General features: G+C 41.5%; 1 protein-coding gene across 1 annotated transcript in view; it reads left to right on the top strand.

Moving 5' to 3' along the window:
- st8sia3 (ST8 alpha-N-acetyl-neuraminide alpha-2,8-sialyltransferase 3) overlaps positions 1-13254 on the top strand; it is a gene marked incomplete at both ends in the record, with an annotated part of 31789 nt that extends 18535 nt beyond the window's left edge. Inside the window, 3 exons of the mRNA XM_084324743.1 lie at positions 2905-3027; positions 7247-7804; positions 12969-13254. Coding sequence (XP_084180869.1) covers positions 2905-3027; positions 7247-7804; positions 12969-13254 — 967 coding nt within the window. The remainder of the gene's footprint in view (positions 1-2904; positions 3028-7246; positions 7805-12968) is intronic.
- Between the last annotated feature and the right edge of the window lie 945 nt (positions 13255-14199).

The following is a 14199-nucleotide window of genomic DNA, read 5'->3' as shown; positions in this document are numbered from 1 at the left end:
AGATAGCGGAGAATTTTGACTCGTTGCGTTGTGGCGATGTCTCGTAGATAATACAGATAATACATATGAAAAGTATAATTTGCTCAGAATCCAGAGACAGTTGTGGTTCGGTCCGGATCTGGACCGGACTCCGGACTTTGAGAATGCCTGTGTAACTTAGACCTACAGTATAATACTGCCAGCTGCTATAACAAAACCAAAAACGATCTGTATCGTATGGCTCATAGGTGTTCGGTATCGGTGTCAAAAAAACTTGATCGGGGCATCCCGTGTGTCTGTTCCCCTAGCTGTGTGTACATGATGTCTACAGTCTGTGTGTCTGTTCCTCTAGCTGTGTGTACATGATGTCTACAGTCCGTGTGTCTGTTCCTCTAGCTGTGTGTGTCTATCATGAGTTCATTTATTTTAACATGCTCTTGTTGGTCATTTGTTGATCATCATTTCAAAAGTAATTTTATAAATTATTTAAAAAAAAATTTATAAACCCCACATTGGATGGTTTGAATGTTAACTTAAATTATAACGATAACTTTTTCAGCCCGTTATATTATTTTCTGAAAAGTGGGACCAGCGGTAAGTCACCAAACTTGGCGGGACCGCAGAGCATGTCATCAATATGAAGTGTTACTGAGATGAAGACAACGAGAGAGGGCTGTTGTTTTGTTTAACATTTCTCCTGACGACCTACAGGGAGAGGCCTCCTCGCAAACCTGACCTCAGGTGAATAAACTGACGGTGCTGTTCATGTTCTCATTAGCAACTAAAGACAAGGAAATGTGCTTTCTTCTACTTCTTTTTCTTCTATTTCACCTCCTGCTCCCTCCTCCACCTCTCAATTCTTCTCATTCTTCTCCTCCTCCTCACTTTTATCTTTTTTTTTTTTTTTTTTTTTTTTTGCTGTTGATGTTGATTATGTTCTGCGGCGGCAGTAAAAGAGTTATACAGCAAACGGCAAAACTTTTGTTTGTAATAAAGCACAAGCTAGCTTTGGCTTCTACTGTATTGGCCGAGCGACCGGCGATCGCTGTCCTTTGTGTTCGAGTACAAAGACACAAAGCAAAAAAAGGATGCTTGAGTTCGAAAATATGTTCAAATTCTTCAAATGTTCTTCCATCTAATCGATGGACAAAGTTGATGCAAGTTAATGTGATGCTTTCCAGAAGCCCGGCCCAGGGTGCTTTCAATGAACGGTAATGGCATGTTAATCGATATGAAGTGCAGTGTTACTGAGTAGGGTTGGGTACCGTTCACATTTGACCCGATACCTGTACCAGTACCAGTTCCTGGAATTCGGTATCGGTACCCAACGGTACCTTTTTTCGGTACTTAACACTCTCTCTGTAATAATACATTAAAAAAAAAAAGTAAGTTGTAAAAAAAAAAAAACATGTCCAAATGTCTCAATTTCAACATTGTTATTTATTTAGAACATTTTATTATTTGTTGTTGTAACACACCACACAAATTAAATTGCATAAATATCAACATTATCTGGCCATCCTCGGTAAATATGATTATTTGTGGAAAAGGCTCCCTCTTGTCTAGCATATTACACTCTTATACTAAACATGTAAAGGTACCGAAATGTGGTACCGATTGATCCAGCATGAATCGGTACCCTGTTGTACCGATGTTTGTAATTCGGCCGGTACCCTTAAAAGTACAGAGTCCGGTACCCAGCCCTACTACTGAGATGAAGACAACGAGAGAGGGCTGTTGTTTTGTTTAACATTTCTCCTGACGACCTACAGGGAGAGGCCTCCTCGCAAACCTGACCTCAGGTGAATAAACTGACGGTGCCGTTCATGTTCTCATTAGCAACTAAAGACAAGGAAATGTGCTTTCTTCTACTTCCTCCTCCTCCTCTTCTTCTTAAATCCTTTATATTTCTTTTGCTTATCGATCAGACAGAAATGGCTTATTTTTGCTGCTGTTGATATGATTTGTGGCAGCAATAAGGGGGTTAACCAGCACATTTAATGAGCACAAGCTAGCTTTCGCTTCAACTGTATTGGCCGAGCAAGCAAGCGAGCGACATGCAGCTAGCGATCGCTCTCCTTTGTGTTGAGAAGACACAAAGTGAAGTATCCCACTCTTAATGGTTGCTGATGTTACACTGCACTGCCGAGCCGATGGCAAAACGCTAAGCCTGGTCTACACTGAGGATGAATGGTGAAAGACTGACAAGACGTTGGCTTGCTACACTCTTAAAAAAATATGTCATTTTTAACAAATGTAGTACGCGTGCTGCTCGGGGGCGACGCCGTTTTTAAGCGCCTGCAACTTTTCAACGCGAGCGTTAAAGGCGTCTTCTTCATGGTGTACATGTTGACGACGTGATGTTAACATTCCGTGTTGAAAAGTAACACGAGCTGTGTTTTTGCCCCCAAGCTAAACGCGTCCATGTTGTGAAAATGGTGCATTCTTTTTAAAGGATAATTTCAGTTGATTCCAGCCGGAGCTGGACTGAGTGGTGCAGTGCGAGCATGAATAGGATGAAATGACACCGCTCAGCCCAGCTCGTCTCCGGGTGCATTTACTGCTACACTGGACACTTAAATCAGATTTCTTTCTTTTTTCACCTATACGGTATGTGTTTTCTCTCATGGAGTACTGATCTGAGACCAGTTGACCATGTTGACATGGTCACGTGACCTTACCACTGATCCTAGTCTAGATGAGAACTCCTTGGTTGAGAGGTGTCATATATTTAAAAAATTAAATAAAAATAAAAGACAAAAAAAAAAGAATCTGGTTTGAGCTTGCTACCGGTGTAAAAGCAGACATATTGGATGTGTCTCTCTCCCTCTCTCTCTCTTACGGTCTGCCTGTCCCCAGCTATATCAGATTGGTCTCTTCTCCCTCTCTCTCTTACGGTCTCTCTGTCCTCCCTGCTCCGTGCAGCTCACAGCTGGCGATGAAGTACCTGGATCCTGCCTTCACGCCGCTGACGAATGCTCTCAATGAGGGGCTGCAGGAAAACGCCTCCAAGTGGAAGTTCAACAGAACGGCGTTCACACAGCAGAGGTGAGCGTGCATGCACACACACTCATGCACATACACTCATGCACTACTACTACAACTATGAGGGAACAACGTCTCCAGCAGTCCACCAGACTAGTAGGAACAACCATAGAACTACATGAGGGAACAACAACTTTTTCCTCCCACCATCTCATCCCCCCACCCCTGTAGTTCACCTGCGCCACAGTTTGGGAACCACTGCTCTAGGAGGTGGGAACAGAGGCAGAGGCACGTTCACATAATTATTTGCTGCTATCCTTATGTTTGGGAACGGTCATTCCATCATCAGATCCATCATCAGATAACCATATTGTATCTTAATGTTTTATGATGTTGTTTTATGTTGACGTATGTCCTGTTTTTTAATACCAGGGACCATGATGGAAATAAGTGCTTGCATTTGATCATGTTTTTATCCCTTGGATGATGTCTCTAATCCACAATAAAATTAATCAATCAAACTTCAATTCATGAAGTATTTCTAGCATTTTTGGGATTCTACGTTCACTGTGGAGACATGTGAGAAGAAATTTCAAATCTTCATGAATTCAAGGCATCACAGGGTGAGTAATTGATATAGAGTACATATGATAATTATTAGATGAAGTAAAACCCCACTCCAGATACAGGGAAAGTCTCACTTTTCAGCAAAGAAGAGGTTAACTTCCGGATAGCCTACTGTTTAATAATAAAAATAAAAAAAGTTTCTAAATATAAGTCCTGAAGAAATAACGCGGGAAAGAAACTGATTTTATGAGGCCCAGTACCTTCATTGGATTGCCCTAACTTAAATTGACTTAATGTGTGCAGCTGTATTATCAAGGAAAATACAAATACCGAATCAGGCAGATACTCAGGATTGAAGGCACAAAAGCTTGTTCGGGACATCCCTAATGAAAAGGTTAGAAAAAAACACACACACACAAAGAAACCCCAACACAAAGCCATGTTATATAAGGCTTTTCCACTGACCACTAGTTTGACACACAAACGCTGTTGCCACCACTCAACATCATTTCCTAGAATCAAGATTATACATTTTATATCACGTAGTTTTTTTAAATAATTTTGAATACAGCTCATGTTCCCTGGATTACAGTTACTCCACTTTCACTTCATAGTTCCTGTTTCAATAGAGATTAAAATACTCTTTAACAGCATCCCACACACATCTGGCCACGTGTGTGTGTCTTTATTTGAAGACTATTCTATTTATGGCATATTTTATGCCTCACTAGTTGGTATATACAGCATACAAAGACTGATGGACGGATGGCAGAGAGAGAGAAGCCTGAACAGAGTGCAGGTTCAATACATAGCATCACTAACGCAGGACACATCCATGCCAGTCGACAATGGTGGCTACCGTCATAGCTAGGGATGTCCGATATTATCGGCCTACCGATATTATCGGCCGATATTGGCATTAAAATCGGAAAATATCGGTATCGGTTTTCAAAAAAAAAATATATATATATATATATATATATATATATATATTTTTTTTTTACATTTCTATAACCTTTATTTACCCAGGCAAGCAAGTAAGAACAAATTCAGATTTTTATTTATTGTCAAAAGTATGCATAACGTTATGTTAATTCCACAACAAGACATATGTAATGTTAATTACCTGAAATTATTCAGTTTTTTGGGGGGACGGGGACCCTGCATATATCGGTTGATATCGGTTGATATCTGTATCGGAAATTAAGAGTTGGACAATATCGGTATATCGGTATCGGTAAAAAAGCCAATATCGAGCATCCCTAGTCGTAGCACTAATGTGGGACAGATGCATGATGGGAGACTTCTACAGTGGCCACTGCTGTATAGTGGATAATGATATATTCATAATATAATATAACATTAAAGTATTAAGTATTTTAGAGGGAAGAACCAGGAAAGAACACTCCCCCTCTCCCTCCACATACTACCGGTAATCTACATTTACATTTAGTCATTTAGCTGACGCTTTTAGCCAAAGTTCTGTACGACAAGTCAGCAGGAAGGGTACAACTCTTTCAGCTGAGTAACAATGTTCAAACGGTGTTGAAACTTGGGTGCTGCAGTGTTGAGTGCATAGTGGTAGAGACATTAGTGTAGTAGGTAGTAATATAGACGAGAAAGATTCATTGGTAGAAGAGTGCGTTATGGTAGAAGACCGTAATCTGTGTTTAATGCAGATTGAAAACTGAATAAGCTCCATGTCCATACAATCCTATCGTATGTCCCTAGCCATAATCATGATTCTAACCGATCGGATTGTATTTGGTTTGTAGATTAAATTAGATTAATGTAGATTAAATGTGTTTTGTGTTGGGTTTATAATTCATCAACTTCTTGTTCATAAATGGCATTACGTCTGCTGTGGTTATTTAGATAATGGCATACTGTGATCAGATGATCCTGTAGGTTGTCATGGTAACTAGGCTCATAGGTTGGTGTACTCTAATTAATGAGGAAAAGAAGTGGGAATAACCTATATACATAGTTGTGTAGACCCTCACCCAGCAGACATTTTGATGTCCTATAGAATAGAAATCCTTTATTTATCCCGAGGGAAATTCGGCACTACAGATCGCTCACAGTAAACAATAAACATTTAGGTTGTCAATAAGACTAAAATAAGAATAAGAATATAATAATAATAAAAAAAGAAAAATGATGCCAGACTGTACTGTCACCCTGTGCTCAGTGATGCTTTAGCTGTCTATTGACTGTTGGGCCAGGGGGCGTTGAAATTAAAGTTTTTCTTTAGACCAATCTTGTTAGAATGTTGTTTAAACGGTTTAGTGAGATAAGGTGAGGATTTCAAATGCAGGCTAAGAGTACAACTGCTCCGAAAATCGGTTAGTTTGAGAGAAGTTTTAGATAATTAAGTCTTCCTATGTCAAAATGTGCATTCAGATTGAATGAGAGGCTAACTTATGCCAAGTTGTACAGTGACGTCAGTTGGCCTGCACTCAGGTCAGCCCAATGCTTGTTGGGCAATGTCATTATTATGATATAATTACCCATCCTGTCAACGTGGGGTTGATGCGTGTATCCGCTATAATATGCATCTCTCAGTATCAGTATGTATCTCTCTCTGTATCTAACAACATCCCCCACAACCTCTCCTTGATGCTCCGACAAAATGTTCTCCTGGGCGGCCGGGTAGCGCAGCGGACTAAGCGCCTGTCTACCACCGCAGAGACAGTGGGCTCGAATCCAGCTGCGGTACCTCCGGCTTGGTCGGCCGTCCATACTGACTCGATTGGCAGTGTCAGCGGGGGGGAAAACCTGTGGGGTGGGTCCTGGTCGTTGTAAACAGCGACTCCTACAGTTCGGTCGGGGCGCCTGCACAGCGAGGGAAGGATCTAAGGGAGGTAGTGTGATCCTTCCACACGTTACACTCCCCCAGTGAGAGTCCGCGCTGCCAGGTGAAAAGAAGCAGTGGGCTGGGTACACATGTGTCGGAGGAAGCATGTGATAGTCTCCGCCCTCCCAGACCGACGGTAGGGGGTAGAGTGCGCAACGACCAGGAAGGGGATTGGGAATTGGCATAACGACTAACATTGGGATGGGAGACAAACGGAAAAAGATGATGCAAAAAAAAAATTCTCCTGAAATAAATAATGCTAACAATGATTCTAACTCTCTGTCTCAGGGACATCATCTGAGAACATTTGTTACATGTTGTTAGATACAATTAGAAGTAGAAGTAGAAAGAAGTAGAAAGCTTTATTGTCATTGCACAATACAGTACAACAGGACCTACCTGCCCCTCGTGCAGTACCTACCTGTAAAACAACGATACTTACATACCCACTCTACCACACAATACTGTACTAGGAGATTGTGGAGGAGTGTAACACATGTTCAGAATAGTCCTTCCTATATATGTTGTCATTGGACTAACTATCTTTGAGTGAATGGAATAGTGAAATTAACTTTTTCACTGCCACATGACAGAAGGTTAACCCTTTACTATCACACAACCGACGGCAATGCTCCATCATTAGCATCATTGCGGATGCGGAGCTAATGATGCTAATGATGGAGCATCGCCGTCGGTTGTGTGATAGTAAAGGGCTAACCTTCTGTATTGTCACAGTGAAAGGGTTAACCGGCTGTCGTGTGGCAGTGAAAGGGTTAAAGGGCCCCCCCTGAAACCCCGTACCCCAGGCTGAGAACCAGCGCTGCCTCTTAACGCCTCCGTCTCGTTCTGTCCTCCCAGGGGAGAGATCTCGCAGCACATCGACGTCGCCGGCAACTTCTCCCTGACGCGGGGCGGCGTGCGCATCGGCCAGCTCATGCACTACGACTACTCCAGCCACAAGTACGTCTTCTCCATCGGGGAGAACTTCCGCTCGCTGCTCCCCGAGGCCTCGCCGGTCCTCCACCGGCACTACAACGTGTGCGCGGTGATCGGCAACAGCGGCATCCTCACCGGCTCGCGCTGCGGCCCGGAGATCGAGAAGTTCGACTTCGTCTTCCGCTGCAACTTCGCGCCGACGGAGATCTTCCGGCGGGACGTGGGCCGGCGGACCAACATGACCACGTTCAACCCGAGCATCTTGGAGAAGTACTACAACAACCTGCTGACGGTGCAGGACCGGAACAACTTCTTCCTCAGCCTGAAGAAGCTGGACGGGGCGATCCTCTGGATCCCGGCGTTCTTCTTCCACACCTCGGCCACGGTGACGCGCACGCTGGTGGACTTCTTCGTGGAGCACCGGGGGCAGCTCAAAGTGCGGCTGGCCTGGCCGGGGAACATCATGCAGTACGTGAACAAGTAAGTAGTATTTTTTTTTATTAGGGATGTTCGATATTGGCTTTTTTACCTATACCGATATTGTCCAACTCTTAATTTCCGATACCGATATCAACCGATATCAACCGATACCGATATATGCAGGGTTTCCCCCCCCCCCCCCCCCAAAAAACGGAATAATTTCAGGTAATTAACACTTTAATCGCCATGGGTTAAATTCATAATTTACCATCCCTCGCCAGCTCTATTTGTCTATGGAGAAGTTCCCCTTCTTTGCAGGGCTATAACTTTTTAAATTCTATTGCTAAATTGCCATTATTATGGCCCATTCAATGTCCTATATGTATTGTTCAGGGTGTAGCAACGTTAAACTTTTTCATTCACATATTCATACTAAAATATGGTCTAAAGTATAAGTATGTTTTTATCGTTTTCTGCAGCTTTCTTCAGAACGTGATTTATAGCCCTAAATTCATTATATTGATGATCAAATACAGTTTGGTAGGAATCTGTGCGAGATAAAAAATGTCAACTGGACGTGGTTCTAGACGTTTCTACGCATCATCTGATGATGACCGGATGGGCGGGGGATCGTTTATAATTCCGTGGGCAGCGTTAGATGATTCATCCAGAGTGGGTCATATGTTCATCAGATCAGTATATATATATAGTATAGAAGACGTTAGAAAATAACGCTGAATCTTACCGTGGCTTCCTCGCGCCGCTGGCAGATGAGCGTGGAACAGAATTTTTTCTATTATGGGATGGAGAAATGCCCGATCCATTTCCAGGTTGTATAATAGTATATACGTCCAAATCATGTTGTTTTTTCGAGTTATTTGCACCGATCGATGTTCACTGTGTCAATACGGAGTCTCTCTAACGATAGCGAGTGGCCGGACCACATATGGATGAGCACTACCGGTTCAAAGGTTAATTTCCGGTTGGCGATCTGCCGATCGGCCACCAGATGGCGCTCTTGAACCGCTAGAGAGTTGAGAGGAGATCAGCAGTGTGTCTCAGGGCTCGGGAAAGGAAATATGATTTCGATGACAGATTTTTTAAATATTGACATCAAAGACGAGTTACGGCGTCTTCGGCAGAATGAGCATGGCTAGGAATGACGTGAAAACTCGTCCGCGGCGATCATAGTGTTAACATTACATATCTCTTGTTGTGGAATTAACACAACATTATGCATACTTTTGACAATAAATAAAATCAGAATTTGTTCTTACTTGCTTGCCTGGGTAAATAAAGGTTAAATAAATGTTAAAAAAAATATATATATATATATATATATATTTTGATAACCGATACCGATAATTTCCAATATCACATTTTAATGCCAATATCGGCCGATAATATCGGTAGGCCGATAACATTGGACATCCCTAATTATATATATATATATATATTTATATTGTTGCCAGGGAACAGCTTTATTTCCTGTTGCAGGCAGCGCTAGAGTTATAATAATAATACATAATAATAAACTTTATTTGTAGAGCACCTTTCATACAAGAATTGCAGCTCAAAGTGCTTCACAGCAGTAAAGAAAAGACATAAAATGAGCACAAAAGTGGCAGATCAAGAGCAATGCATGAAGTGCAGAAATGAGGCATACAATTTACATAAAATAGACTGCAGCAGTTCAGTTCAGTAATTTTTTATTTCTGGCTTTGGACACATAACAACGGTCATTCCATAAATCGCATAAAAAGTTTTACCAGCTGCTATTGCAGCATTGTTCAATTGTCCGAAAAGTATATAGTACACATTACAGTACACACAAATAGTACACATTACAGTACACATTACAGTATAGTATACCTGCAGTATATAATAGTATATAGTACATAATAGTGTATACAGCACATATATAATGTGATATGAGATATATAGTACATGATATATCTATTAATATAAAATAGACGATATATTATATAAAATAGACGGCAGAAAAATAGACAGTCAAGAAATTGGCATACACACATAAATTGGACATGTCAACCCAATGTTTTAGATGTTTACACAATACGGTTGAAAAGGGGTAAAAAAAAAAGAAAGGTTCTTCAGCACAGCAGTATTTTAGATGTTCGGTACTGTCAGAGCCATAGGTCTTTCTCGAATACTCCGCCTTTCCCCCCCGTTCTAAGGTACATTATATAAGAAGAGGATGGGCCAGCGTTGTTATAGAAACATTGCGAAATGGTTTCCCTCCAAAATCACGTTTGAAACAAGTAGCGTCGAACAACTTCCATGAGAAGGTTGGTGCCCCACGCTCCTCCTATCATTCCAGATGCAATGTTTACTGTTTGCTAACTTCCGACAGGAAATTAAATTGTAGTCCGTTTAGAATGTTTACGTTTTCAGTTTGACAAGCTCAAACCGTCTATAGTGATGCACCGATACTAATATTGTTATGGGATATTGGGCCTATACCATGCTAGAATAGGGTACAATATCAATGTTAGAGAAGGTACCGGCTAATATTGGAATTCAATACTACATGGATGCAACATGTCAGAAATGATGGCTTGATTTTCTGTCTTTTTCACACATAGAAGGATGGTACAGTAGATCTCTAACACGGCTAAAGGTTCTTTATTAAATCATATTTCCTCCATCAACGGGGGTTAGATCTATATTCCCTGCCACAGCATTTCATCACTAAGGAATGAACATGAGAGGAAGGACTACGCTATACCCAGAGAAATAGCCCGTGTATAACATTCATCAATTGAAGTTGAATGGACTGAACTTCAACAACCCCAACCAATACAATGATTTCTTTTTTCATCCAAAATGATTCATTGTTTCTATGAATGCAGAAAATGTTTCAGTTTTGACTAACAGCCTGTAGCTTATACCTGCACTGTCTGACACCATAGAACCAAAGTGGGTGTTGAATCACACCACGTACCTCTGTATTATAACAGCCAGAGGACGGGACAACTCTCTGGTTTAGATTTGAAACGTGTGTCAGTGTAGCTTCTAAGCTGTAAGGGTTAGGCTGTGGTTATGGCCGTGTGGTTTGGCCTGAATCTAATTTGAAGTGTTGAGCACGGGGGGGGGGGGGGGGTTTGTGACAAGGTGCTGCTGCATGGACCACAACTGAATAACACTCAATCTGAGCCATCTAACAATCAATTGATCAATTGATGGTCAATTTGATGGTCAATCAATTTGGTCAATTTGAGCCATCAATTGTCCAAAAGAGCAGATAGGAACTTTCACATGGTGGTACTGCAAAACCAACTGTGTGTGTGCGTGTGCGTGTGTGTGCGAGTGTGTATGTCTCTGCGTGCAACATTATTGTCACAGGGGGAAACCCTCTTCACATGTGGTTGTATTGTGGTCTGTCGGGTACGTGGCAAAAGGGGATTTGGAGTTCGAAGCTGGATTATAAAGAGAGGGCTATTTTGTGAATGGTATGGCACAGAGTTGTAAAAGTGTGTGTGTGAGTGTGTGTGTGTGTGGACTGTGGAGAGGGATTTAAGCTGGTACTTACTGGTGTGCCTGCAGAAAGGACTGGTTGTACTGTAATCTCCAAGCAATCCCATTAAAGCTATACCTGCCTCTGTCGAATTACCACGTTTTAAGAAGCTCACCGCACACTGAGCACCTTAAGACACCCGGAGTAGCTATTGTTGAGGTCGATTTGCAGGGTTTCTTTTCCCCCCAGAACATGGGAAGGCTTGATACAACCATCCGAGGCCAAATTGGTTTTCAACTTAATGTAGGTGGAGAGAATAGAATGGGACACACACACACACACACACACACATACACACACACACACACACACACACACACACACACACACACACACACACACACACACACACACTCTCACACACACACAGTAACTAAATGCATCCTCTTGACACAGGATCATTGATTCAATTGAATGAATAGATTTATTGATCACGTTTAATAAAGATTGGTCGGATTAATTGATTATTACTTAGTGCACTGCACTATCATTGACTAAGATACACTATAATTGTCATTTCTAGGTACTAGTAGACCAAACTACATGAAATATAATAAATAATAGTAATAACCTGATAATTGATAGTAATGAATTAAATCCATTGATAGTGGGTCAGACTAAAATGGTTCTCTACAGCATTTTCTCATAATATCTTCCAGCTACTGGAAGACCAGACAACATAAAAATAAAATATAACCAAACAATTTGTAAAAAGATGTACAAGCAATGCTGCTGTGGCTTTAATGGTAGTAGTTGGTAATAGTAATAGAATACAGTAAGTTTAGGCGGTATTTATTTATTTAATACCTTCCTCACTGAGATATATGGTATATGACGGTATTGATAAAAAGAAAAATCATAATAAAATGTAATAATTAAAAAAAAAGTGAAAAGAGTCTCCAGAATCTCCTGCAGCTCTAGGAAAATGATTGGAGTATTAATAGATCGCTCCTAGCTGCGTCTGTGGTCCATGCAGCTGTGTGGTCCTGTGAACAAAGCCATCTAATCTTCTAATATACATTTATTTCTCTAATAAGGCAGGGGATTTTAAATATAATAATAATAATAATAATAATAATAATAATAATAATAATAATAATAATAATAATAATAATAATAATAATAATAATAATAATAATAATAATAATAATAATAATAATAATAATAATAATAAGAGGTCCATTGTCACACATACAGTAATGTGCAGGTGAGGTCAGTGGAGGCACGCACTGTTATGAAAGCCAGATTGCAGTGAAACAGTGGTAATGTATTCAATAGATGCAGAGCAGAATTGACGGTGATATGACAGACAATGTTGAAATAGATACCGCCATTAGTTTCAAATACCTTGGTGTGCCGTTATACTGCCCAACCCTACAGTACAGGCATTTAACCCTTTCACTGCCACACTACCAAAGGGTTAACCCTTTCACAACCACACTACAGACGGTTAACCCTTTCACTACCACACTACAGACGGTTAACCGTGTGTGTAGTGTGGTAGTGAAAGGGTTAAACTTTTTTTTTTTTTTTTACGAGTTTCCTTTCTTTTTATATATATATATATATAGTTTGTTATTATTTGTTGATTGATTGATTCTTTTTTAATTGACATGTGATCAAAAACAAACCTCTAATTTACCGTGATGATCTCTTTACTGCACCCCCCCCCCCCCCCCCCCCCAGTTACTGGAAGACCAAGCAGCTGTCGCCGAAGCGGCTGAGCACGGGCATCCTGATGTACACGCTGGCCTCCTCCATGTGCGACCAGATCCACCTGTACGGCTTCTGGCCGTTCGGCTGGGACCCCAACACGGGCAAGGAGCTGCCCTACCACTACTACGACAAGAAGGGCACCAAGTTCACCACCAAGTGGCAGGAGTCCCACAAGCTGCCCTCCGAGTTCAAGCTCCTCTACAAGATGCACACGGACGGGCTGCTTAAGCTCACACTCGCACACTGTGCTGCCTGAGGCTATAGGAGGGGTGGGGGGGGGGGGGTTTCTTCTCACCTGTCAGGGGTCCGTGAACTTTTTCAGTCCGGGACACGCTGGAAACCTCTCCCCCCCCCCCCCTGCGGTCCGTTTCGGGTCCCGAACTGCTGACCGATGACATAATGAGCACACTCGCTTAAAGCTTCTCTGAGGAGGGGTTCTTAAAGTCTGTTTTGGACTTTCTGCAGGGCCCGGGTTCATAAAAGGACCAGCCACAGATGGACCTTTGACTCACCTTTGACGTTTGACTCTCTGGGTAGTACTCGCCTATAGTTTTAAGGAATACTGGTCAAACCGAACAGGGTTTTACTTTCTCCCAAAAGTATTTTCCTGGTACTGAGATTGACTTGGTCCCAGGATTTTTAAATTTTATTTCAATTTTTTTATTTCAGCCTGGAACAACAATTGAGTAAAATCATGTATCCCTCTTCACTGGGGGTTGAGATGAGATCAGTGCAAGTTTCAAGGTTGGATTTTCCCAGAAAGGAAGGGTTAGTGCATAATAGGTATAATAGCAGGCCTCAAAGATTAAAGGCACAATGAGTAGCATCTTCCTAAAAGAAAATGCTCATACAAAGATAATCCCTCTCAATCATCACTTATGATGACTCATTAGAAGTGTGTGGTGATGTCTGTATCCGCAGAGAGCCTTCTCTCTACCTGTATCTTCTTATTTTGCTGTGTTTGTTCTGGTAGTTTTTTTGGTGTCAACCTTTGGGCTGTGTGCGTGCAGCTAATGCGGTTGGACTTCCACTTATGGGTAGTCCTTGACTTGTGTGTGTGCTCGTAAACTTTCTCTTTTTCCGCCTAAACTGTTCACTAAAATATGTTTCTGACAACATCTTAGGCAAGAAATAGGATATGCAATTGCTGGATCTTGATTCATATTTGATCTGCAGTGCTTAGTTTTGACAGTTTGATCTG

Source organism: Notolepis coatsorum, assembly GCF_963971535.1.
Source record: "Notolepis coatsorum genome assembly, chromosome: 11".
NCBI lineage: Eukaryota > Metazoa > Chordata > Actinopteri > Aulopiformes > Paralepididae > Notolepis > Notolepis coatsorum.
The sequence above is the reverse complement of the archived record's forward strand: the minus strand, read 5'-3'. Positions and strand labels throughout refer to the sequence as shown.